At 41.1% G+C, this 27,260-nt stretch overlaps 1 protein-coding gene across 4 annotated transcripts in view; it reads left to right on the top strand.

Annotated features, from left to right (window-relative positions):
• Positions 1–27,260, top strand: part of DDHD1 (DDHD domain containing 1) — a 66,457-nt gene that overhangs the window by 22,536 nt on the left and 16,661 nt on the right. For all 4 annotated transcript variants that reach the window (XM_040558414.1, XM_040558413.1, XM_040558411.1 and 1 more), the window contains 4 exons: positions 4,978–5,106; positions 6,968–7,115; positions 17,786–17,892; positions 18,035–18,141. In XM_040558414.1, the coding sequence (XP_040414348.1) occupies positions 4,978–5,106; positions 6,968–7,115; positions 17,786–17,892; positions 18,035–18,141 (491 nt within the window). The remainder of the gene's footprint in view (positions 1–4,977; positions 5,107–6,967; positions 7,116–17,785; positions 17,893–18,034; positions 18,142–27,260) is intronic.

Genomic DNA, 27,260 nt, shown 5'->3' with positions numbered 1-27,260 from the left:
GCTCATATCAGTGAAATGTGTTAGAATTACATGCTTCAATGTCTTGAGCTGTGCTCATGCCATTTCCTTCAAAAGGGAAGGAAAAAGCATCATGAGTCTTAGAAGAAAAGTAGCAGCATTGTGAATCGTAGAGAAAGTAGATGCTAGCAGTATTATGCTATAGTCTTTTTTATAATTGCTTGTGATTGATAAAAACTATAAACTTTTATGCTCTTACTATGTGGTTTGGCTTTTTCAATAACCTACAAGCAACTTTCTTGAGAATCTCTACAGGCCTGGTGTTAAGGTAAATTATGTCAGAGAAGGAATGGGGGATTGAACTGAATAAAGAGTTTTATACTAGATAATATTTTGTTTGCCACTTTTTGAATAATGCATGCGTCTTTAATTTTGTATTGTAAATTGTTTTTACTGCAGCTTTTGTATACTGAAATGAAATAAGACTTTGGACACATGATATAAAAAAGGGAGGCTGTACAGGATACATGATCAAGGCTGCTGTGTCACAGAACTGTGAACTTTGCAGCAGCTGATGTGCAAATTTGTTTCAGAAGGTGGGAGTAGAGCCATTAATGATTGCAGGAGGCTCAAAAGTACCTGTCGCTGATCTTTCTCCGGCACCGTTAAAGCATGGTAATGCTTAAACTAAGATTAAACTCTTAGTGACTGTGGAAATAGACTTCTGAAAACTGCACCTTCGATTTAAAATGTAAATGCACATGGTAGGTTTAGAAATCTTCTTGTCATACCATATATTCTTTTAGTTCCTAGGAATATATTGAAGGATGAGAACTTATTTTGACATGCATTAATAGTTGCCTTTTGACTTCCTATAATGATATTTTTTGGTAACTTGAGTCCAAATGCAAATGCCTGAAATCCACACGGTGCATAGTCAACTTCTTCCTGCCTCTTCTCACACATGGAACTCAGATCTGTTAAAGGTGAATAGCATAACTTCTGTCTTAAACAGTAAGAAAAGACTTCTGCCTTTCAGTTTGTCCTTGTAGTTTTGAAATTATTCTATGTATTTTTCACCAAATCATGTTCAGGTGTATTGTTGGATGGGCTTGAATTAAAGTTGCTTTTATAGCAATTAGTGGTGTTCATGAATTAGGAGGTGGTAAAGTGCCATAGAAAAAGGACAGCAACGTGAAACAGCCCAATTTGATTAAAAGCAACAGCCTTTTTCATGTGCTTTTGTGTACTGAGTGAAAAGAATGATTTAAAGTCCACAACTGTACCTCAGGTTTACATACCAGAACTTCAAAGTTGTTTAAAAAAGAACAACAGTGGCCAAATTGTGCTTTCAGCTACGTGTATGATCTGGCCAGTTTTTATGCAGAAACTGAGGCTGATTGCAACACGGATTTATTTAGTAATAAATTCGGAGGAGGAGGGAAGGCAGGAAGGGATTTCAGACAGTGTGTATCCCTTCTCTGGTCTTTAGCCCTAACTGGAATGACAGTGCCTTTGTGGGGCTCTTAGCACTTCAAAGATGCTTTCCTCTATTGATCTTGACGTGAGCATAGAAACTGGTAGAAAAGAATCACCCCGTGCTTTAGTCTTGGCAGGTAGATGAAAGCACCGAGTGAAAAACAGGTGCTTACCTTAAAAGATATTTAATTTAAAACTCTTGGCTCTGTGAAATGGCATCTTCTAGTGCCTGTCTGCCAGTGCTTTCTGCTGGAAGCCTTCAGCTCCTCGAGCACTGGAGCCAGGTCGCTGTTTGCACTGGCAGTGCACATGCAGTGTGCACGTCCCCAGCTTCTCCATGGATTTTGTGCTATTGGCATGAAAAAAACAGTGCAAGCTTCCTGCTCCTCAGTTATTCTCCTGCTATTTTGGCTCCAGATGAGTTTCTGCTGTCTAATTGAGACCAGGTTCTTCAAGGCTGTAGGCATATGTACTTTGTATTTTCTTTTTTTTGTTTCTCCATTTTCATATTTAAACTTTGTGGAGGGGTTTTTCCATCTATGTTCATCTGTCTTGGTGAAACTGGAGATTTCTGTGATAGGAAAGAGCGATATTTTCAGCTGGGAGAAGGCCTTTCTTAATCCATCTCCCTTCACCTTTGCTTCTCTCTGTCTAGCAGCAGCCTGTCTTGCACCTGCAGTGGGGCTGTGCCTTCTGTGTATTCAAACTCTAGGTGTCTGTCTTGCTTGGTATTCCTGAAAAAACAGTTTTGTTTCCGGCTACAGAGGAAACCAAAACTTGGTCTCATTTCTATGGACTTGGTCTTTTTACCAAACCAGAAAACTGAGCAGCGTGCAGATTGCTTAGGGGTTTTGCCGACTGGGGAAGGTGCATCTACAGCGACTCCTGCTAAGGAAGCTGTGCATCTTCTTAGTGTCAGTGAAGTAGCTCATGTGAAAACAAAGCTGCAAGAAGTCAGATCCAGAGGGAGGTTCCTGTCCTGTGGTTTTACGAGGAGATTCTTTGTCTTCTGTGCCTGCCTTTCAAAGATGCCTTAGCCACAGTCAGATCTCAGTGAAGCTCAGCAACATCCTAACCTGGTGCCCTGGAATGAAGCCACAAACACAGCAAGCGTGCTGCTGGAGGACCAGAAGGCAGAGGAATGAGCATGAAGAGCATTCCCCTGTGCTGTACTCAGTGCCTAATCTGAATTCTGCAGCTTGATACCCTCTGCTTCCTCAGGCAAACTGTGACATGCCTTGGTGACTTTCTGACACTGTGACATTTCTTGGTGTGAACAGCTCCAGAGTTGTCACTTTAACTACCTCTGCAACATGCAAGAGGTTTACATCGCAGTCAGCCTTTGTGTCTGAAAACAAAATGTAAATCAGTGTTATCTTCAGAAAAAGAATTCTCTCTTACCCATGTTCAGGTTCAAAATAGCGATGGCAGCCCTTGGTATCCCATACCTGGGAAGCATGGTTTGCATCTTTTTTCTCTCTTTTTTTTTTTAAAAAGAATCATTATTTTCATAATAATTTGATTTTCAAGACAAAACACCTTTTAAAATGTTATTTTTGGTGTTAGATGGAAAGGAAGGATACAGAGTCCAAGTGCTGTAAAAAAAAAAAAAAAAAAAAAAAGGAAAAAAAACAAACCAGCCCTGACTGCAGACAGCATTTAAGGATCACTCCTCCCCAAACCACTGCGTTTCCAGTGGTGATAATAAGCAATTCAGTCACAGGCTTCTCTGCTTCTTGCTGGGCATGGTTTGGACCTTGAACACAGTGATCTCCAAAGGCATCATGCTTCCAGCCCTCCTCTGTCAGCTACCCCAGGAACATACTGCGTGATTTCATAGAATGTGAGCGGAACAAGCTTGTTAAAGACCTGCTGGATGATGCATAAGAAGTCTGCAGCGATCATGGATTTGGGGATAGAGGAGTTTGCAGACATATCTGCAAGGAAGTCACTTTGCCACTGGACTCCCTGCCTCTCAGGACATCACAGACTGATGCTTTGACTCCAAGCCTGAAAGAGGAAGTTTTGTTGGGAATTTCCTTTCCTTTCCAGTTCTAAACTGAGATTTCTGGACATAGACTCATCTCTTTGCCTGTAGGGGTGTTTAGGAAACAGTTTGCTCATTCATTGAGTTCTCACTAGATTGCTTCTTGCTCTGGCCAGTCATCAGCCTGAGCTGACGTGTCTGCTCTGCAAAGTCAGGCTGTTTTCCCTTCTTCTTTGCTCTGCCAGTGTCAAACAGCCATGTAGTTGTAGTTACTTTTTGTGTAGCAGTTATTTACTGTGGCAGAAGGGGTCATCCTTTTCTAATCCCCTTGTTTCTTAGAGACTTGATTTAGTTTTTCATCACACTGTTAGTTCTGTCTGCCTAGGCAAAGAAAAATGCTATAGGAGAAAGGTCACAACATTTAGTTTAATGTGGCTGGTTTGTGCTGCAAGAGAGTTAAAATATGAAACCATGATGGCTCAAGTGTTCTCAGAATGTTTTTAGAGTACAAATAATACAAGTGACTTCAAGTAGGGGACAGGCTAGAGCTCCACTTGTTATGGAAAAAAATAAAATCCCTCTGGGTGTTTTCCATGACTTTGGACTTTTTAGCAAGACCAATGACATAGTTAAATAACCCTTTATTGTCAGAGGGCTATTGCTGTTAGTTGTCAGCTTTCCAAGTATTGCGTATCCCACGTTAGATGAGACCTAAGCAGCAGATTTCCAAACCTAGGTGAAATCTGCAGTGCTAGTGATAGAGCTGTGATACGGTTTTGCTCACTCGAGCTCCAAGCTCAGCTGAGAGTTTCTGCCTTGCATTATAACATGCCTGCTGTGCTTAATCCGACAATCAGGCAGTGTGTCATGAGGTTGGTCCCAGAGTTCAATCAGTTCCAAATCTGGAAAACACAGGAACTGCACAAATGCTCTATAGAGCTCTTAGTGGCCTTTGAAAGAGCTAGATTCTGTTCGGTGCCAGAAATTACTCATTCAGAGGCTTTCTCATTGAACTGCATTTCCATCTCCTAGACGTTTCTGAAAGGCTAGCAGATGCAGTGGAGCCTTCTAGTAACAGAGCCTTGAAAGCCTCTGTGTTGCTGTAGTGCTCTGTAACCTTGGTCAAAACCAGGGATCCCACTGAGCAGTCACAGGACAGAGAAAATAGGAGTGCAGCTGAGCTTTTCTAGCAAGAGTGCATGGGGCAGCTACCTGGTCATCACACCAGCCAGCAGTATTTTTGGGGTGCATCTCCCTGCCCCCTCTGTTCTTTGTTTTCAGTTAAGGATATATTTTGGAAGCCTAACAGCCCAAACTGAGGGTGGCAGGAGAATAATGTGAAATGTCCTCAGAGAGGGTCTCCTAATTGCTGTTTGTCTTGGTGAGATTAATCCGAAATGTAAAAACTGTTCAAGGTAAGAAGTAGTGTGGATGTAGGCGTAATGGAGATCTAGATTTTAAAGTGTGTGTGAATTACCCTTCTTTCTGTGTTTGAATGGGCTTTTGTTTTCCCTTTATCCATCTAAATTAAATATTGTTCCTTTTTGCTGCAGCTATTCATAGTCTAAAGTTGAGTCGCAACCATGTGGACTGGCACAGTGTGGATGAAGTGTATCTTTACAGTGATGCAACAACATCTAAAATTGCAAGAACTGTTACACAAAAGTTGGGGTTTTCCAAAGGTAATACTTCTCGGGGTTTGTAAAGAATACTTTAAATACCGGTATTTTAAGATTGTTACTTTAAGACTAGAAGGAGACTTCCAGTTTGAAGTTATAATATGTGACTGGCCCATTTTTGCTGTTGGAGTTTTGCAGAAGAGTGTAATAGGTGCCTTGGGTTGTTGTGCATAATTGTAATTATACATGAATAGTCTGTGGCATATTTGTATTACATTTCTTATTATTATTTTAGAAGCAGCAGTTTTCACATACTTACTACTATAATACAACAGTGGCAGTGACTAGCAGACACAGTATAAGAATCACAGTTCCCTTTGCAATCTCAACTTTGCCATTGTATTACTTGCATACTGTGATGCATTCCTTAAATACATGATCATAGCTTCCCCTCTTGCCAGTTCTTGCCTTTTTCAGTTCATTAGACAGACCTATGAACTGCGAGGAGGGGTGAGCAGTTACACCTAGACAGAAGGTATTTTCAGTACAAATCCAAGCTAGTTTAGCTCAAAATTACCAGTTATAAAGCCAGCGAGACTGAGAAGATTGGAAGAGAAGATGTTCCTCCTCAAAGGAAAGGCAGAGTGTTGCCAATCTGGAAATCTGGAACTTGTCCTCTCTGCAGTAGCGTTCCTGTGCAGTGCTGGACAGCTACAAAAACAAGAAAATACACAAATTCCTTTTGTTTTCTTCCTTTGTCTCTGAAGAGACAAGATCAAGTAATAGGTATGGCTTTAATCTCGTGTCTCTGTTCTGTAATTAATGCCCTCTTAACCCACAGGGCTCTTGGGTGGATACTTAATTAATGTTTGCCAAGAATTAATATAATTCAATGCTGTTGCACAAAAGTACGGAAGAAATGAAATAGTCTGTATCCAGAACACGATTTGGGCAGTGTGTAATAAATAATAAACAACCTCTGTCCTAAGCAGTTTGGGGTAAGAAATATCAAATAGAAGCCCACTTGATAAATCTGTCCTGTGTAAAAACCGCCCTTAGCATTTTTGTTGTGTTTTCCTCCTCCTTAAAAGAAAACCAAGTTCTTCGTTTCAGATTTTCACGTGAGGAATGATGCTTTCTTCCTCTGTATGGCCATCTGCAGGGCTTGCTGGATTCATACTTCTCTCCCATTGCACAGCCAGCGTTCATACGAGGCTATTGCCTTCTATATGGGTCTGTCACTAGAGGGGGATGAAGCCACGCTGTGCCAGTGGGTTTCATAAGCCATCAGCAGGACAGCGAGAGGATGCCCATATCTGCCAGCATAATTGATTTTTGGTTTGGCTACTGAGCTGGGGAATGAGTGAGGAAATCTGAGGATGGATGGGCTTGGAATAAAATGTAGATTTTTTCCTGTCAGAGTGAAAAATTGTAAAGCTTTTCAGCCGATTCTCTTAATGGGGTCGGAGAAAGAGTGACAATGCATATCGATTGTCTGGCAAGACATTTCAATGATAGTTCACACTGTAGAAATAAGGTGGAAATATAAGGAAGTTTAATGGTTGAGGTACATAGAAGAAGAGCATTGTGTCGTAAAAGTGGATGGACAATTATACAAATGTTTTCCAAAAGCTGTTTTTGAAAACAGCTCTGAAATTGGTTGTCTTTACAGTGGAAATAGCCTATTAATGCATCGAGTGATACAGTTAATTGCACCTAGTTGCTCAAATCTCTCAGGAGTTTAAAACTGCAGATTATTAAAAAGTACATGCTAATTCTTTATGTATAATTGTATTTTCAGAATACTTTAATGTATTGGTCTGAGACAAGTTAAGCATCTGTCATGTAAGACCATTGCACTTCATAGAATGTAACTGATCTAGGATAATGTTTTAACTGATCTAGGATAATGTTTTTTCTACAGCTTCAAGTAGTGGGACAAGGCTACATAGAGGCTATGTAGAAGAAGCTACATTAGAAGACAAGCCACCACAAACTAGTCACATTGTGTTTGTTGTGCATGGTATTGGGCAGAAAATGGACCAAGGAAGGATCATCAAAAATACAGCTATGTGAGTCCTTCATACTATTTGCAGTAGCAACTCTAGCCTGAATGAAACGCTGACATTATAAATGACAGCAGACTCTTCGGTTTAAGCTGTATCTCTTCCTGTTTCCTTTCCCTCCCTCTTTCCCTCAGTCATTAGTCTTTATGTTGTGGGTGCACTACTTCCTATGTCAGTTCAACTGTATGGGCCTAGTGAGAGTAGCTGCAAGCCAGAAGAGCAAAGATACATCCAGTTTTCATGACCAATGCTTATGACTTTCAGGGGACCGGTCAGTGAATTTCTAGCACTGGTGCTCAGTGACTTTGCCAACTGGGTGGGGAGAGATTTTCATTTGATCAAAAAGAAGTGGAATCTCCATTGCTCCTGCTGGTTGTCAGAACAGTGAGCAAGTGAAATGCATGCTGGTAAGAGAGGGAAAATGAGGAGCTAGAACGAATGTTGGCATTCCTACCAGTGCCGAATTACTTAATACAGTGGGAAGCTCCTGCTGAGAGTCTACTCACTGAGTTCTGAACACAGAAGTCTGATGGAAAGTATAACATAATTAAATGCTTACGGGATCTTTTCATTAAAAGTCTTTTGTGAAGCTTGGTTTGCAAATGTTTTTTGATTTGACATCCGAGCTAATTCAGAAGGCCACTCAGAGTGCTGGTGAATAGGAGGAGAAACTCCCAAGTTATTGAGAATGCTGGCCCTGAAAATACCTTTGTTGAATATTAGAAGGAGTTGTAAAGTCTTGATGACAGCACTGTGGGAACAAGGTGGTGTTAAGGAATGCTTCATTAGCTGAAAGAGGAGGCTAAAAGTGTTAACTGCAGATCTCTGTTGTGCAGGTGGTTTAGTATGTGTGCCCCAAATAGTTCCACTTTCCATCAAAGTTAACAGCAATAGTAACACACCCAGTGACTCCTGCGAAGGCACATGTAGAACTAGGATTGCTGATTTCGTGGCAAATGAACGACTATGTAGGTCAGTACTCACGCGAGTGACAGAGGTGCCGTTTCAATAGTACGCGAGTGACAGAGGTGCCGTTTCTCTAGTGTGTGCCATCGTGTCAGCAGGCTCTTGTGTTCATTCAGCTCGTTTTTCCACTCTAGTGTCCTCTGGTACAGTAGATTAGGCCTCTTGATTTCACTGCTGTGTCATTTGTCATCTCAAAGCAACAACCTGCTACTCCCTACTCTCCTTGTGTAGCACTTCGCTTCTCTTACATTTGTGGTGTTTAAGAGCAAGCAAGCAAAACCGGAGAGAGAAACCTTTTTTGATAAAAATCTGAAACTAGTCACCAAGATAAATGTAAAAACTTACATTTTTGTAGGAGCCAATTACACTGGTAATGCAAACATCCTAAATATAAGTTGTTGTTTTAACAGCTACCAGAAATAAAACTTCCACCTTGGAGTCATTTTGTCTTTTTCTTTCCTCCTACCCCATTTTGCATTGAAAATACATACAGGGTTTGTATGTGTGGATTAATTTCAGCTCAAGACACAGTGCATAGGTGTCCATTCCATAAGAAGTCCCACTTTAATTGGCAGCCCGTTCTATGAAATATTTTATCTAAAAAGGAAGCAAGACTCTTTGTGCTTCAGTAAATTCCACTCTGGTCTCAGATACCCTCAAGAAATACCAGACAGCACTGCATATTCTTTTAAAATTCTAATTATTGGCATAAATTGTGTAGTCTGTACAAAATCTGCAAATGAAAGCATCATGTTAGATTGAAATCTTTTTTTCTAATAGCTTAAAACTTATCGGTGGAGAAGATCCCATATGTTCTAGGAAGAGATTTTAGAAGAAATGTCTGCCAGGCCGACACAGTGGCAGTTCTCACAAGCCGTACTAACACTTTCTGTTAGCACTTTCATCTGTGATGTGTGTGTGTGTGTTTCTTTTTAGCTTTTTTTTTTTAATGTTCTTTTGCATTAGGGACACAAGAAGTCAAATGTTGCCTTTGAAAAAGGATAAGAAGGACAGGCAGAAGTATTTTTTGACCCTTTAAAGTAGAATCTAAAGAGAAAATAATTCAGTGTTGCTTCAAGTAGGCAGACTTTCATGGGAAGCCTGTAGTTGCAGCCATGCTAAATCTGGAACTTAAGCCTTAGGTCTGCCCATTAGTGTCACCATCCCTCCTTTCTTCTTTCACCAATACCTGGGTACCACCAGCAGTGGCAGAAAGCATTAGCAGCCCCCAGAGCTCATCACTGTCTTGGGCTGCACACAGCTTTGTGTGTCGCTTGAGAAATGGATGTTACCTGTGTGGGAACCCTGGGGTAGTCATTGTGTGTCCCTTGGAAATAGAAAGCTGCTTTTGCTCTAAGTCTGTCTGGTGTCTTTAATAAGCAAGTAAATGTAGAGCCTGCTGTAAACTATGTTATTCCAGTAGTCTGGTGGGTAGAAAGAAGAGGCAAACTCCACAACGCCTTGCATTTTTTTGGTATGGTGCTTGGAGGGACTGGAGGATCTCTGGATGGGGATTGATTGCTCGGGTTCCTTCCTTTTCTCCCACCCTTAAAAACCTCTCTTCTGCATTTCATCTTTGCTATGTACCTATATTGTTGCTTCCTTTTGGTTCGATCTACCCTGGTATAAAACTTTTGCATTTATTTCAGCCTGCGTGAGAGCAACGCTTCAGTTCATAGCATAAAACCATAGTCACACTTGAACAAGTGGTATTAAAAGAAGGAGAAAAGAAAGAGAACCCAGACACGGAATACTCTCTCTGTAACCCAGGTGGGTTGAGAGACCCTACCAGAGCTCACTTGATATGCTGTCCTCAGATTACTGCCTCAAGAAGGAATTGGTACAGCTCATGATGTATCTGCATCATTAGGCAGATACTGTTGGTCACAGACTTGAAAACAGAACCCTGCTTCCAGGGTAATTTAAAATTGCATGCGCTAATTTCATTAAGAAATGGAGTTCAGTCTACTTGTTAATGTGGTTTGATGCTAGGGTTGCAGGGTGTCCTCTAAGTAGGTAAATGGAAAAGATGCGTTTTATCAATGTTTGAATGAACAGGTCTTTAAAAGATGTGACATGATTTTGTTTCTTCACAGTAAAGTTAAACACATTTATTATCTAAATGTAGCAGAGCAGCTGGTACAACAAGCTGCTCCTGTCAGTGCTGATATTAACAGCAGAACTCGTCTGAGAAGAGACAGTACCTCCTCCAGGCTGGATCAATGATTCAGCTGAGCTAACGTGGACAGAATAATGCTCTGTGAGATGCTCCAGAAGAAAAGGAATTATTATATCTTCTTCCATAAAAAAAATTATTCTGTATTTCTATGTCATATGAAAAGTTTTTTTGATTTGCCATCAGATGCAGTATTCTGACATTAGATTTCTGGTATGGTACAATGTTAACTTTAAAAAGATGATAATTTGAAGATAATCTTTTAATCATACATACTTTCACACTTAATGGAATATTTTTGCACTGAAGCCTCGTCTCTCATGTTGTTGAAGTTGTGCTTTAAGGTTGTGTGTGTTGGGAGGGGTGGAGAGGGGTGTCCTTAAATATACTAAATAGAATTTAGGAATGTTGCTATCCATGTTTCCAACCTCCCTTAAAAAAAAATCCTCTTGTTTTACCAGAAGCTGACCCTCTCAATTTTATAAACTCCTGTGCTTAAAAAATGAATGGAGTAACTGTTCTGTGTATTTCCATAATAGCTGTAATGTTGTGCTGCTTCTTGGCTGCTCTTTGTCCAACCCTGGTATCTGTCTGCCTCTGTCTGAATCTTCTGTTTTGATTCAAAATTTGTATTTGCCTGTGCTGCTGCTCGTAGCACAAAAATCGCTGTCTGCACAAGCACATCATCTTGGCGTTCCATAATCACCAATTACATTTTTATTGCAAGCCCCATTAGAAAGCTTTTTAATTGTGGATTATCATTATAATTACCTCAGAATAGCTGTTTTGGTAAATTTCCAGTGGTACACAAGCCCTTGCAGAGCCTCTCAGAGGCCTTTCAATGCATTAAATATTTGCTGCTTGAATCTTAAATCAAGATTTCCTAGTAGAACGTTTTCTATGTTTTTAGCTTTTCACGTATTGGGTAGTTTTGGTTATTTTCCATTTAAAGGCTAGCATTTCATTACATACATATTACGTGTTTGTCTTCCATTCTTCGGTGCTGGCAATAATTGCACGTTCCTCTGAAGTTAAGCATGCAGGTGGTAACTGTTGTTGTACCGGTTTCAACTTGAGCTTTCTTTGGAAGGTAAATGAGTTCAGCCCAAGAGGTAAAAGGTGATGGTTAGGGTATTAATACTCTTGTAAGAGCTTGTTCTGTGTATGTTTATTAATTATCTAACACAACTGCATATTGGACCAAAGGTACAATAGCCTGCTTGGGACTTATGCGCATCTCTGCATTTGTTCCTGCTCCCTTCCTCTCCCCAGCCTTCTTTTCTGCCCAGCATTACACTTTCCCTACCCACAGCAGCACAACTGACTGTACGGCCCCATCGTAATCCAGATCGCTGCAGTTACCCAAAGACCCAGAACCCCATCTGGAAGATGGGATGGACAGGGTAGGAGGCAGGGTATGGCAGCGGGAACAGGGAGTGCCTGATCTGCTTCACTGCCAAAGGCGGCATCTCACCGACGGACATCCTTGCTGCTGTTTGGCAAGCTGTGCTGCTGGGTAGGGGGGCACCTGCATTTGGAGGACCTGGACCTCCGCAGTCTTGTCCTGGGGATCCCATAGTCATAACCAAGAAGGTTGGGTTCTTTTGGTCATCCGGAGTCCCATTATTATTGAAGAGCATGAAGCGTGTATCATGGTTATGTTCATTCTGGTTGCCTCCTAGAATTTTCATCTTTCCTCTGAAGTAAAATGAGTCTCCGTATATCCTAGAGCAGCGGTCTGAGTAAGTTAAGGCCCGAGAGCAGATGAATCCCTGACGAACAGAGGCAGAAGACAACACATGTCTTGCAGGTGCTCTTTGAAATCTGCCTTGAATAAAACTCGAGTTTGCATTTCTGAGACACGGCTGAGCTTTTGAACACAGCGTCCCTTTCATTTCCTCTGGCTTGAGCTAAACTCAGTTTTTATTACTCATGCCCACTACTCGCTTCAATTTACCAAATTTAGTTCAACCCAGCCTCAAGTGTCCTCAAAAACTTGTGATATTATTTCCTCAAAGAGGCAGGGAGTGCTGTGCTCTGTTGTGCTGAGCTCCAGAGTAATGAAACCAGTATGGGAATGCTTTTGAGCATAATTTACCAGGTGTGTGACCCAAGAATGGCTTTAGTTTGCTTTGTTTCTGGGTTAGCAGCAGAACAAATACTTTAAGGGGATCTCTGTCCTGGATGAACAAGAAATGCGAAGTGTAACATTTTGGGAGTAAAGATTTTTTTTGTGAAATTTTCATAAAAGTATGTATACAATTATGTATTATTCCTGCTTTACTTTGAGTACACACATTTAGAGCATGGATTTCCTTCACACTGAAAAGAGGAAAGAAAACTGTTCAAGGTTTTTCTTTTCCCAGCCATTCGCCCATTGCCCTAGCTCCTAAATCAAGAGTTCAGAGTAAGAAGCTGGCTGGTGTAAGCTTCTTGAATTCAGGAGTGTTCCGTCATTCTCGGCTTTAGATTTTCTGCCTGAAGAGAGTTTGCGAAGATGACTTAGAAATAAAATGAGTAACACTTTCAACCCTTCAGTTATTTTGCTCCATTACCAGATATCAAAGTGATTTTATAAAGTTTGTGAACTGGACGAAGCTAACTTGTTTGTAGCTCTCCGATTTCTTCAATTTCTTATGTACTATTTGAATGCTACGGAGCAGTAAAATGAGTAGCGTAAGAGTTAAAAAAAAAAAAAAAAAAAGGCAATAATTGTAAATATGTTAGTTCACCCTTGGATTATACTTATATAAGGATGGATACTATGAAAATATGGGAGTATTAGTACATTGCTTTAATCAGAGATAGGCAGCCAAACACATTTTATTTATCGTGAGTCTCAAAGTATTTTCAGACCATTACTTCCTGCATGCAAAATAGCAATAGGTCATAACGCTTTCCAAGGCATGCACTGTATCTGTGCTCGAATGGTTTTTCTCTTAGAAAAATCATAAATTTTAGTTGTTACCATGCATTTGGATGTATATATTTAAGTAATTGTTGCTCTGGGGTCAATATTTCAACTTCTGTTTGTATTGGAAAGGGGAATAATTCTCTGCCTGTTTAGATGAGGTTTTATCACTTCGGTTCCTGTTAATTTAGCAAGTGGCTGGAGGGACTTGCCATCTAATAAAATAGCTGATTTTTTTTTTAAGCCAGAAGAAGGTATTTAAAAAAAAGACTTAATAGCAAAACAGATGTGCTTATATATAGCAGGTGTATATTCTGGTGTTTTGTATGTGAGCACAGCCACACTGCTTGGCAATTACACCACAGTTTTGGTCAAAATCTGAAATACAAAGCTGTTGATGAAAATCAGTGGGAGATGCCGTCTAGTGCCATTCCCTGTAAATGAGATGTGCTGCACTGGGAATTGTCCTGCTAATGTGTTCTAATGCCTCTGTGACTCTTGGGATCAGGAGATGGGTGTGATATTGCCGCTGTAAAATAATGGGGGGGAGAATAATTGCACCTCTTTCTGACAGTATTTGGCTAGTAATGCTGAACTGGATGGCATAGGAATTTTTAGTGGTAGGCAAAAAAATTAAACTTTTTTAGTAACCGTATAATTTGTAATCTGAAAACAGTCAGGACTTTGTAGTATTAACCAGCTCCTTAAGGCTAACACGCAGTGCAGTGTGCCGCAGTGGAGGAGCACACCTGAACCAGCACTGAGATGGAATTGCTGAATGCTTGGTCTGACATCAGTGATGTGGCAGCTAACAGAAATCTGTTGGAATAGACCACCTCTTCTGCTAGAATGTGTTTTGCGAGACAGGAGGAAGATGCACACAGAGTTGTCTTTTGATTTTCTAGTATGCCCCAAGTGCATTTGAGTGTTTGTCCATAATCTGTTTTAGCCGAAGTTTGGAACCCTTCTGCCAAAGGATGCACCATGTCTGGGCAACCACAGCTGATGGAGGGGGAACCATCAAGATGTGGGAGGGTAAAAGTTAAAATCGCATATTGTATTTGCTAAAGGACACAAAACTGGCCCAGTTTTTGGGGGAGACTTGAAGCTTTCCCAAAAGCTTTGGCAGAATTTCTTAGCTGCATCGTTTTTCCAAACTCTTATGTCTAGCTTTAGAAATAAGACTTTCAGTTAAAAATCCTCCATCAGTTTTCCCATGAACAGCTTTAGTAAGACCTGAGCCCTTTGGAACAGGAAGAAACTCCATGGCAAAGAGCTCCAGGGAACATTTTGTTTCCTGATAGAGGGTTCCAGTTTGCCCACCTCCTTGCTTTGGGCGTGACACAGCTTGATGGTGACTTGCGCCATCCCGTAGCCTCCTGAGGTTTGGGGGTTAATTACCTAACAGCCGCCCATCTGTGTTTAAAAACAAAACCTTCAAATCAGCAGATTAATAACCAGCAGGATAAAAGAAGGCCATCGTATTTGAAGCAGGGATTGTAAATAGCTCTAATAGTTATTTCTTCATAATGTTTATTGCAGCCAGTAATGGGTAAATAGTTCACATGTTTTTCCCTGAACTGTTAGGACCAAGTTACGCAGAAGTTCTTTCATTCGAAGTAATCACTGCAGTGTAGAAATCTGTGCTTTATTCATATAAAGTTTCTGTGCTTTTAATGCTTTTAAGTCTAGCAGCTTTAGATTGCTGCTCATTTGCTGATCTACTGTTAAACTTGCTATTTCTGAATTCATGTTAGCTGGCCACTATCCTTCTTCTTGCACAGAAAATTTAGCAGATTTAGCAATACTAAAGAACTGACAACATTGCCAAATACTTTTCTTGTGGATTTTAGGTCCCTAAGTTTCCCTGTATGAGCAATTATCTGATTTTATTCAAACAGGTGTGTTTTTCTTTTGTTTCGGTTACACAAGGACTCCACGAATGTTAATATATATATTTACTGAATTTTTTATCTTCTTGATAATCTGTGCAGCTGAAGCTATGCTCTCGAGAAAGTGTCCTCAGAGGCGCGTTGTGTGCATGGTGGTGGGGCAGCTTGGTCTGTGCTTTGCAGGGCTGGGTCACTTTGTGCCTGTGTAGTCCCCACACACACCTGCACAGAAATGTTAACAATTCCCTTCCTAAGCCAGTACCAGTCACTCTCCCTGTACAAACACTGCTTGGAAGGCATGCTGGAATTGCTCGTGAGGAGCGCTGAAAGCTCTGTTTAGGGCAAAGGAGCACTGTTCCTTTATCCTTTTTAGGATCTACTCCCCTAGGTGAGGTTTGACTCATTATTTCATCTGATGTACATAATCACCACTACGTATGTGTGTGTGTGTATTTATATTATTTATTTATTGTTTGCTTGCTTTACATATGACATGCAAAAAATATTCAAAAAAGCTTGCATAGCCCTAAGCAAAGAGGTTCATCAGCCCTGATTTAAGCAGGTCTTCTTGCTGATTTTTTTTTTTCCCCCATTATACAGAAAGGACATCCTGTGTGTAAACCTTTGCCATCTCACTGGACTAGATGCTAGGAAATTAGGAGTGCAATCAAACCAGGCTTTAATAATAGAGATGTTGATTGGTTGCATTTCTTGACTGCTTGGTCACGCCATCAGCAACTATTTTGAAACACAGTGTGTCAAAGGATACTCCCCTTTTTTCCCTTCTTTCATAACCAACACCTACTTTTTGATGGGAAAATGTTTTTGACTGCCCACTTCAATTAAAAATTTGGTATGTCACAGACCTGCCTTTTCTTAGCATAATGTGCTTTTCCTTACCTGAGGAGAAGAAAAAAAAATGATTTAAAAAAATAAGAATTATTTTTGTAGAAAATGTTTTTGCAAGGCATTGGCTTTCAACCCTTCCTCGGTGAAGCGTGTTCTCCCACACTGTGAAGCTGATGTGGCTAAAGTTAAAAAGTAGAAAGTGTTTCGCCCAAAGCCACCGTGACAGCCCTCTGCAGCCCTCACGAGCTGCTGGTAGGAGCTGAAATTCCTCTCTGCGTCCATTCCTCTGGCCACATCCACTTTCAGCTTTCCTGCATGACATAAATCCTGTTAGTGAGCCGGATCTGTGTAGGGCAACAGCTATAGTGGGAAATTCAGAATGACTTTTGTCAGTGCTTCTTCCTTTTCATCTGAATTGTCACCTCCTGTGGCAACCTTGTGGAAGAGATTTGAGCAGCTCCCGACTTCATGTCTCAGCTACCTGCTGTGTACTGCTGGCTTTATTTTAAAGACGTAAGGATGGATTTAAACTCAGGACGGGAATTTGACACGAGTTGTCCGTACAGGATCCCTGTGTAGTGCTGATACCGTTTCAGAGCAGACAGTTTTGCCCATCAAACAGAGCAGCTGAAGCGATTACTGTCTCAGGTGCTGGTAGTGATTTAGGCTGAACTGTTGCATTTCTATTGCAGCAGAACAGGAGCACTCATATATTCAAGGAACATGTCTCAGCCAGGGGGTGAAACTTACCTGAAGCACATTTGGATTTGCAGAAGTACTGATGGGAGATTAATGTCATCATGCATTTGGTTGCAGCAATCATTAGAAGGGGGTTTGCTTTGAAAATAGAATAAAACATGTTGGAACTCTGGGTTTTGCCTCAAAACAAAATTCTGATTTTTAACTGGGAACCAGCTGCTGGAAACTCAGCATTGCTGCCCCTCGGTCAGATTTAGTTTGTTGTGCTCATCTTCAGAAATGCTAATGTCATTGGGACCTAAGTATAGTATAAAGGAAAGAAGGGAAAATACAACGCTTCCTCTGGTTGTTAAATGTGTTTGATAGAGTGCATGGATTTTTTACTATCTTCTTCTAGAATTTCATGCTATTTTTCATCCATTGCTGATGGGTCTTTCATGCCTCAGTAGTAAAGTGGCATTTTTAAAGGAATATAATATGCCAGTATTCCCCTTCTCCCCCAGACAGCAGAGAGGTTCAGATATATTTTGTTTTGAGGTATTTTTAAGTTTCTTATATCCCTTCAGAGAGATGTGTCCACCAACGTGCATGTTGAGATATCTTTTAAAAATGAAAAGTCATTTAAAAGCACAGTCTCTGCATCTGCTACTGTAAGTTGAAATCCTAATGAGTGATCCCGTTTCTCGCTCTGAGAACTTTTAAAGCTTTCCAGTTTGATATGAGAAATTAAAATTCTGACTTTTCAGGCAATATTGTTAATAGTTTTCATTGTGCTTAAAAGCACTGAATTGTCTTCCTTACATAACGGACTAAATGGTTGATTTCAGTGGATTCAGGATTTCAAGGCAGTGATAGAATTCTTAATTTTTAGATCACATTCTAGCCCGAATCAACCAGCGTTAACAGATGTCTTTCAATTGAATTTGGACGGTTTATTAGGCTCATAGTAAAATACATTTAAAGTTCATAAATTCTGTTGAGCATGTAATACACATAATTTTCCATTATATGATACTTTAAGTACTTGAATTACTTCACCTCACAATTTTGTTTTACCTACGTTAATAAGCATGCATTATAGTAAAAGTAGCAATGCGAGAAATGAGTGGATGCACTGACTTTATTTGATAAGTGCACCAATAGTAGTCTTAACAGGAAGATGTTCTTTCTTTCTTTTTGTAAGGATGCGAGATACTGCAAGAAAAATAGAAGAGAAGTATTTTTCCAATCTTGCAACCCATGTTGAATTTCTTCCGGTTGAATGGAGGTCAAAACTTACCCTGGATGGAGGTACATTACTTGATTCTTTTGTTATTCCAGTAGCTGCAGTCTTCAAAATTGTCCCCCAGAAGTTTCATGCTGTGTTCTCTGCATGTGCCTTGTTTGGATTTTATCATTCTCCTGCACGTAACTCAAGTCTCTTTTCTTTCAGACACTGTGGACTCCATTACTCCGGATAAAGTACGAGGTTTAAGGGACATGCTGAACAGCAGTGCGATGGATATCATGTACTACACAAGTCCTCTTTATAGGGATGAAGTAAGTGTTTGCTTGTTTGTTTGTTTGTTTGTTTTCCTGAGACACTAAGTAAAGAATACTAAAACTTTTCAAGTATAGATCACCTGTAGTTGCTGGTATTGCGTGGGCAGCAAGTGCAGCTCTCTGGGATCTTCCTTCTGTACCCCTGACACTCCTCACTTATTGGTTCTGAGACAGGAAAAGTTTCCAGTTCAGTGCTGGCCTTGTATCCAAGGGGTAGGCAAAATTCAGGTTTGTTTTCCTGTTGGGAGCTATCTGTGAGAAGATAACCAGGATTTGGCAGAGTTCGTCCTAGGATTTGAGACAGGAGCAGACAGGCATCTATTTCAGATGAGCAATAGAAATGTCTTTTCTTATTCTACAGTAGAAAATAAGAAATATTACCATGTGTGCAAGCATATAATATTTTACGGTGTTTTTTTTAGTATCATTGAGGAGTAACCAGCAGCTTCAACATTTCTGAAAGACATGAGGCTTTAATTTTGTAAAATTAGGGATAGTAGGTTCTCCTTTTGTCCTATCAGTATGTGTGTAAAATATCTGGAAAACATCCAGCAGGATGATCCTCGTATATCCTTGCTGTTAAGGGACTCCTAAGTTTGGCATGTAATTTTAGAGAAATTATGAACATAAAAAAATAACATTTACACTTCAGGTAATCAAAATACAGAGTTTTAACAGAGAGAAAAGTAGAAAAACAGCAAAAACTTCAATCAGTGTAGTTTGTTTAGAGCAGAAATCAGCAGCTTAGAAATGAGAGGGTTTTTTACAGTGTTTTCGTACATCTGCACATTCTGAGCAATGGGACTCCATAGAGCTGAGTATCTTCTTACCTCTTGCAAAATCTGTAGACGTCATTAAATTTCTGTCACATGTGAAGTCATATGGGGCCAGCAGCATCTGTAAACATGCCCAAGCCAGTTTTGATAGAGGTATACACTTGACCTTGCAAGAAAAGCAGGACGGTTACCTGTTTGTTAGGTGACTGTTCATATACTGGAAGCTGTTGTTTATTCTTGCCATGTCTGCATAGGCATGTGAGCTTTCATCTGTGTGGCCCCATTCATCAAATGGAAAAGCCTTGAATAAATGACAAAGTACCCTGTAAAACATATACATTGCATCACCCCATGAGCATCCTTTGTTTGCCACACGTCCTGGAAAAGCCCTGTAGGGAGGTTTTAGGATTACTTTCTATAGGAATTATAGTTTTTTCTTTATTGACTGCATTATATATGGAGCAGTGGTAGTGTTTTTGCAGCTTTCATGCTCAGTCTGCGTGGTTAAACTAGGGGTTGTGGAAGGTATTTTCAAAGCTTACCAGAGGACCTGATGCCACCTTTCATTAAAATTAAATACATTTAAGTACTTTAGACTGTCAACGTAATTGTAAAACCTAAACTTCCTAATAATAATAACTTTCCTGATAGCAGCAGTGGTTTTGAAATTGCTATGAGCCTTTTAAGCTTCCAACACTAGAAATAAGTGTAATGAAAGCTGTGCTCTCTTGTTGCTTGCTAATGCAAAGTTCATTGTTCAGGGCTCCTGGGTTCTCAGCTGTGTATCAGGTTTCCTTGTCTGTTGTGGAACTGAGACCAGTGTGAACTTCTGTGGCAAGCGAAGAAAACTTCTCTGGCAGCTCGAAAATAGATTTTTAAAGTGCATTAGAGGCTTGGCATGCCTACTGGCATCTTATGGGAAATGGATTAGCAAGTAAAGGTTAAGTATGCTGGCCAACGATGCATGAAAAATTGAATTCATTGCCCAGAAGAGCTGTAGTTTTGCAGGTATATTACCATCCCTCAGGTATGAGAATTGACAAATAACTGCTGTGGCTATACTTAGATCTGATTACAAAAGTTGTTTTCTTCACTAAATCAAGTGAATTTTTGGAGAATGAAGGACCACCCACGGTAGGAAAAGATCAGGTTCAAGACCCTCTAAGGAACCTGAAGATGCACAAGTCCATGAGATCTGATGAGATGAATCCACAGGTCCTGAAAGAACTGGCAGATGAAGTTGTTAAGCCATTATCCTTCATATTTGAGAAGTCGTGGCAGTCCATTGAATTCCCCAGTGGACTGGAAGAGGGGAAACATAACCCTATAACCCATAAGGAATTGGCTGGATGGTCACACTCAAAAGAGTTACAGTCAACGGCTCGATGTCTAAGTGGAGACCAAGGACAAGTGGCATTCTTCAGGGGTCTGTATGGGGACCGGTACTGTTTAATATCTTTATTAATGACAGGGACCGTAGGATCAAATGCACCCTCAGCACGTTTGTTGACGACACAAAGCTGTGTGGTGCTGGAGGGAAGGGATTTCATCCAGAGGGACCTTGGCAGGCCTGAGGGATGCGCCTGTGAGAACCTCGTGAGGTTCAACAAGGCCAAGTGCAAGGTCCTGCAGCTGGGCCAGGGTAACCCAAACCATCCTGTGATTCTATGAATTTTCTTGAAACATTTCACCCCAACAATACGCCCCGGTTGATCATTACCCTTCCTTATTCGGTCTGCATTTATAAATGTTACAGCTTTCTCAAAGCGAAGTTGTACACTCTGAATTGCGAGCATTTGTCCAAAAAGCACTGTTTACAGGTGTAATGTTAAAACCTTGAAGAACAGGTTTCTGAAATGAATCTTTGTTGTAGTCAAAATATTTGGATGCAGTTTTTCTTCTTTGCTCAGCTACAGAGTTCATGTGCTGCCACTGAGTTGTCAAGGATGTGACCTCTTGATCACATCCCTGCTCACTTAGCTAGGAGTTGTGGAAACCCCTAGTCATTAAATAGTTGTATGTCTTTTCACCTTTTATTTTGCCTTTAGCTACAGAAATGAGACTTGTATTTTTTAGTTACTCCTTCTTATCCCATTTTATTTCCTGTGACCTGACTTTGCACAGATTAAGGACAGTATTCTCAAGCTGAGCATTCCTGTGGAAAACCAGCATTGTGGTGTCCATCTCCCCACCATGTTCAGTGGTCACTCTGTTCAGAGTATTCATTCCAGCTTGGAAGTAAGCTTTGTCTTCAAGTATTCACATAGTCCCATGTTGCTCAGAATTAGTATTCCTGCACACCACTTTATAACACCAACCTGAGTCTTTGGATGCTGTTGGTGCTCCTAAAGCTTTCCATCCAAACATCTTAGAAGTGTCTCAAAAGGAGCTAATTAAACTTTGCTGTGCCCCATGAAATGAATTGAACAATGCAGTGAGTTCACCCTAGAGAAGAACAAAAGCTGTTATCCACCTGACAACGCTTAACTATACTTTGATACTAATTTTATTTCTAATTCAAAGGATTTCTCCCCACATCTGGAAGTAATGTGGCCATTGCTTTAAAGCTTTTGACTGCTCTTTAAACCTCTTGCGGAGGGATATGCGAGTGGATAACCACTGAAGGAAAGAAAAAAAAAAGGAAAAACCTTGTCATATCAGCTTTCATATGAGACAGCAGACAGCTGCTTCGGATGCAGCTGGATTGTTCAGTGAGGCATTACGGGAACCTGGTGGATAACCCCCTCTCTGATTGCAGGTATTGTTTCTTCTGCAGCATGGTAGGAAAATGTCAGAAGCACCTTTTGGATTTTTGACATGTAATGTGATACTAGACACGTATCAATAATTCAGTGAACATCTCAGACAGCCTGGTCTCAGAGTTCAGTGTGGGGGCTGTTTGTAGCCCTCCCAGTTGATTGTGGCATTTGTGTGAGGCTGCAAGTGAACTGTGCTACGCAGCTCCTCGTCTGTGTGGTGCTCCGTGATGAGGAAAGCAGAGTCCCTGTTTAAACATTACAGACATAATAACAAAAGAAACTAAGTTGATATTTTGATGCCCGCATGCCTATTTCTAAATGAACAGTCATTTCACACTGATTCTGATCTTGCTGGTGCTATTTATGGTAACGTAATATGGGCTGTTAGTGTGTCCAGTGGGTGACTGTGTCACATCTGTGCTGCTGTGGTTCTGTGTTTCTTTAATAATAAATGGTTCTGACAGAGTTTAAAAAGCCTAATTGATGCATAGCAAATTTAGTGTTGTCACCTTCATTATATTGTTAAGTGCTTATTTTACTGATCTCCACTCTGCTTACTTCCAGGCTAATTGTAATGCTGTGAATTATTGATATGTCTTGGCAGAAAGTTCCTGCAATACAGGCTTAATATTATCTGCATCCGTCACTGAAAGACCTTTAAAATGTTAGTTCAAATATTGCAATAGCCTCAGAAGATCAGTAGATGTTTATGGATTACTTCCGCCACAGCCGACGTGCAGGGGAAAGAATGCAATGGGCATTGAATGTTTCTCACCAGCTGGCGAGAGGAAATGAAGGGTCAGGGACGTGGAGGAGTGTTACAGGCTTTAGGAGACCAGGGGATGCAGTGACATGCAGTCAACATAGCATTGCTCCCCTGGGCAGGCTGCACTGTCCACCTTGAAGTGGCTTGTCACTTTGCTCTTACACACCTACGAAAGAAAGGGGATTAATGACTGTACTCTTCAAAGATGGAACTAGTATTAATTTTTACTAGAGATTTCATCCCTCTTTGATAAGAGGTTTTGTAATTGAAATGTTCTTCTCTGCTTCACTCCTTTCAGCAGTAAAAAGCATTTTTTTAACATGTTTCAGAAGGAGAGGGATGTGAGGCAGGAGATTTTTAACTGGGACTATTTCAACACTGGTTTTGCTTATTCCCTTGAACCTAATAGGGAGCTGCTTGCCAGCACTTTCACAGGTTGCTTAGTTCATTTGATTGTCAGCTTCATAAAATGGTAGGTTACTGGATCTGCCAGAACCTAAACTTAGCTTTGACTACGGTGACTTGGCTAGAAATGGGTTGGGCTCAGCTTTTCAACAAAAAGAGGGGTAGTGAGAAAGAGACTGGGGTCTGGGCAGATCTGTGGATCCTTTATCTGTAACGTCGCTAAGACACGAAGCCGTTCCTGTCTTTTCACACAGTTAAGTCTCATTCTGGCCTCTCATCTGTTGTTGTGACACTCTTCTGGCATCCATCCGTGATGCCGCCAGGCAGCATGACAACTCCTGTGTTCTGGAGGGTCAGCAGCCTCCCCACCTCTGCGGTATGTGCTGGCATGTTTTTGTTCATGTGAAGCAAATGCTCCTTGCTTTTGTTTTCGTGTTCCTTTACAATCTATCCTTGAGCTTCAGATTTTCATTGGCTTTTAAAGACCTTCTTCCACCTTCAGTTGGCCCACACGCTTTCTTATTGCCTGTTTGCTGAATTTTGTACAAATTTGCACTTTCTTCTTGAAGGTCTCTTGACGTCTGGAGGGAACTGCTCACAGAGCTCACAGTTCTCAGATCTGCTTCAGATTCCTTTCCCACGAAGCCTACAGAAACATTCATGCTGTTCAAGCTGGAGTGGTGCAGAGGTCAGGTTTCCTGCACTCCCTTTTAATATGTAGTTATCTGTTATTGTTTGTTGTGTTTTTTTTCCCTTGGGCTTCAAGCTGTTCATGTGAGAAGATGTCCAGTGGTGAGGGTCCCGTGGAGAGGACAGAAAGGCACTCCGAAAGTTTCACAAGGGGGTGCTCAGAGCTGAGAGCAGTGCCAGGAGAGGACAATCAGGAGAGCCCAAGAGAAGGGCAATTTTTTTGTTGTCTTTGACAGATCAAAGAGGTTGAGATTAGAGTGCTATATTCAATTTTCAGCCACGAGCAGGCCATTGAGGATTTGAGTAAGAACAGTGCAATCTCTGCGTCACTTCTGTGCTCAGGGTGCCAGCAGAGGGTTTGTAGTCCTTATTCTCCTGGAAAAAAAAAAAATAATTTCCTGAATATTGACAGAAAATGTCATTTTCTACCCTGGTACTTTTGGAATGCACTGAAAAGCCCACTTTTACCCCAGTAATCTGCCCACTAGGACATGCAGGGGAGGTGAAGTTCTTCCTGCTGCCTCCTCGGGGTGGTCCAGGCCTTTGTCTGCCACACACATAGCCAACTTCCTTCTGCTTTGCAAGAAATCGGCATGCTTATCTACGCTTGGGTCTTGCAAGGCTTTTTTCCATCAGAAGAGGAATGAACAGCTGTTTTGGATGCTGGTGATGGGGATTTAGAGGCTTGTTTTTTTCCAGCTCAGCACAGGACACTCTTAATGCCCTTCACAGAGGGGCTTCAGCTGAGACAGACAGCAGCTCTGCATATCTCACTGCCTACACATTTACTTACTGCCCTTCATGCTTCAGCAATCCAGGCGTACCCAAGTGTCCAAGAGGCGATTAGAGACGTGATCCTTCTGCCCATACGGTCAGTCTTGCCACAGCACCTTCCTCTGCCGGGATGGCAGTGGTGTGTCTCGTCTGGCCGAGGCTCCCATCTTGTGTTTACAAGCACATGCCCTTGCCACCAGGACTCCTGAACGGTTGGGATGGGTTGTTTGGGTTTGGTTTGGTTTATGTGTTGGAAGTGATATGCCAGACAGGCATGTAATTGGAAAGCAGAAAAGCAGAGGGGATTTATGGCCAGATGAGAGCAGGCCCAGTGACCCATTCCCTGCCTTGATTGTCAGTCTCAGCTTTGTCTTCCCCTCAAATTGCATGACTGTCACTCTGGCTCTCAACACGTATGCAGAGAGACCATTCTTTGCTTGGCTTTTAATTAAGTTTGCAAAGGGTGAAGAGCACTTAAACCTCAGTTTGTCAGCATATAAGCTGATGACTTCTGAGCAACTTGATCCTGTCAGCTTAAGTTTCCTACACGGAAGATGTGCTGGCACAAGTTCAGCTCATAAAGGGAGCTCCAGGCAGCTAATAATCGATCTACTTTTCACGAAGCAAAAATAAAATAGTTTCCCAAAAGAGCCTTGCAGAGCAGTAGCAGCATGCGGCATCTGCTCAGTCGTCCTGTGGTGTTTTTCTCCATTCACCCTGTGTTACTGAAATCTTCAACCACTGGAAATCAGGTCTCTCTCTTGCCTTTTGGGAGCAGAATAAAACATCTAGGAAATGCATCCATGACTTGGATACTGCTGTGTCAAGCTGTGTCACAGGCTGTGTCTCAAGTGTCTTTATTTTTGCAGGTCTGAAAATGTAATGACACATAAGGGCGCTCTACCAAGTCTGAGGATTGTGGGTTGCTTAATTTGCCTGATTATGACTGCCTATAAAATCTGCCTTTGAAATTTGACTCTATTAAAGGCTTCAGGTGTAGTAAAGTCCTTCTTTATTTCTGTTTTATTTTCTCTGGTTATACGTGAGCATTTGCAGTGATGCATCTGCAAGGTTCATAGCATTTTAATCCTGCACCAGTCTGCACTGAAACGATCAGTCTGCAAAATGTGCTCGGGTTTTCTTTCCCCAGAAATCAGAACAAAGAGAAAGGACTTTTCTGGAAAGGAAAATAGGAACGTTGGAAGATTTTCTGTACCTTTCTTTCAAATATTGCAGTGTCCTCAGGCTGATGCTAAACTGATGTGGTGGAAGGTTCAGCTGGGATGAAGGGATTTGATGTGGCTGTTCATGAAGAAATAAGAAGTGTTCCCGTTGTTACAATGGTTTGATTTGCTCATAGCAGACACGTAAGCCTGCTGCATTTCACTGGTCCCTCCTGGAAGAGTTGAGGGTAACGCAGAGCTTAGCAGCCAGCAGATTAGCAGTCAAAGCAGCCAGCAAGGTTTGTGGGAGCAGCTGCATGGAAAAAAATTGACTCACTTGGCTGCTGCCACATTTATCCTTTTGTGTGAGATATTTGAGCTTGTTTAGTCTGTGCAAGAAGCCTTTAGGAGATGGTGATACAGGTTGGGCAAAAACTCAAGGAAACTCTAGCCTTTTTGTGGGGAAAACCTTACTAAAAGCCCTTCTGGGGGGGCTGGCAAAGAACAGCAGTACTGCAGGGGCTGCAGAAATGGCTCTTTGTCAATGTTCAGTCTCACTGATCACCAAAATAAGGTGGAAACGGGGAGGGAGGAGGCAAGAGGGGAGATAGAAACAGAGAGGGGTCGGTTCATGCTGCATTTCACTATTCACTTTTTTTTTTTTTCCTGGATGATTCCTACTTTCCTGTTTTCAGGCAGAAACAGCAGGTGTTTCCTAAGCACATAATGGATGCATGGAGCAACAGGCAGTGAGGCTTAGGGTTGGCAGAAGCACAGGAGAAAGCAGAGGGCAAAGGGCTTCCGTGTTGGGAGGCCATCGGTTATAGCTCAAGTGTGAGCAGGAGAAGTTCTGCCAGCAGGAGACCAGGCTCTGGACGATGCACCCTCCGCTTACAACCTGACAGCGAGGTATAGACCATGCAGCAGCCACTCAAGTGTTGTGCTTTGCAGGGGGGGCTGGATGAAAGGGGACCTGTTTTTTTTTTTTTTTCTTTATTTTTTTCTTTTTTTCATTAAACAGATTCCCATAAACCATTTAAAGGGAGGAAAAAAACATGACCAGCTGTAGATGGGGGGGAAAAAGTCAGCTTTACAATGATGCAGTTTAGGAGAGAAAATTTAATAGGTGGCTGTGTTCGTGTTTAATTACAATGAAATGTTGATTTTGATAAGGACAATTGATATTTATAGAAATAATTTTTAATGGTGGGTTAGGATACATTCAGGCTATAACTACAAAACAGATCTGAAAGCACTTCATGTTATACTTGCCAGGCTAAAACCCTTTTCAAAACAAGCTTTTGTTTTACAGGTCAGGGTATTGTGTGCTTTTTAAGACTAAGAAAGCAGCTCAGGATTAAATAATATCTTAACTTTATAGACTGCTTAACTAAATAATTTTGTAGCTGGGACTTAAAATGAATTTGCTTTTTCTTTTCCTTCTGTCGTTTTTTTTTTCTTACTGTGTATCAAAAGGATCAGTTGTCTGATCAGAGTTGTTTTTGTCATAGCAGAAAAATAAACCATTCATACATAGTGCTTCAAAACCTGGAGGCTTTACTACAGCAGATCTATTATACAACAAAGTTAGGTAACCGGTGATTTGGAGTTTAGAAACAATATCTGGCCAATGATCTAGTTTGAATTTAATACTTGTACTCTGGCTTGCAAACTTAAATATACTGCTATTTGGAAATCCTCGAACAGTTTCGTTGCTGTCCATGTTTTTGCCTATCTCCTCAGTAACAGCATGTTTTTAAGGAGCAGGACGGTCAAAAGCAAG

Source organism: Cygnus olor, chromosome 5 (genome assembly GCF_009769625.2).
Source record: "Cygnus olor isolate bCygOlo1 chromosome 5, bCygOlo1.pri.v2, whole genome shotgun sequence".
Classification (NCBI taxonomy): Eukaryota; Metazoa; Chordata; class Aves; order Anseriformes; family Anatidae; genus Cygnus; species Cygnus olor.
Note: the sequence above shows the minus strand (reverse complement) of the source record. Positions and strands in the feature narration are given on the sequence as shown.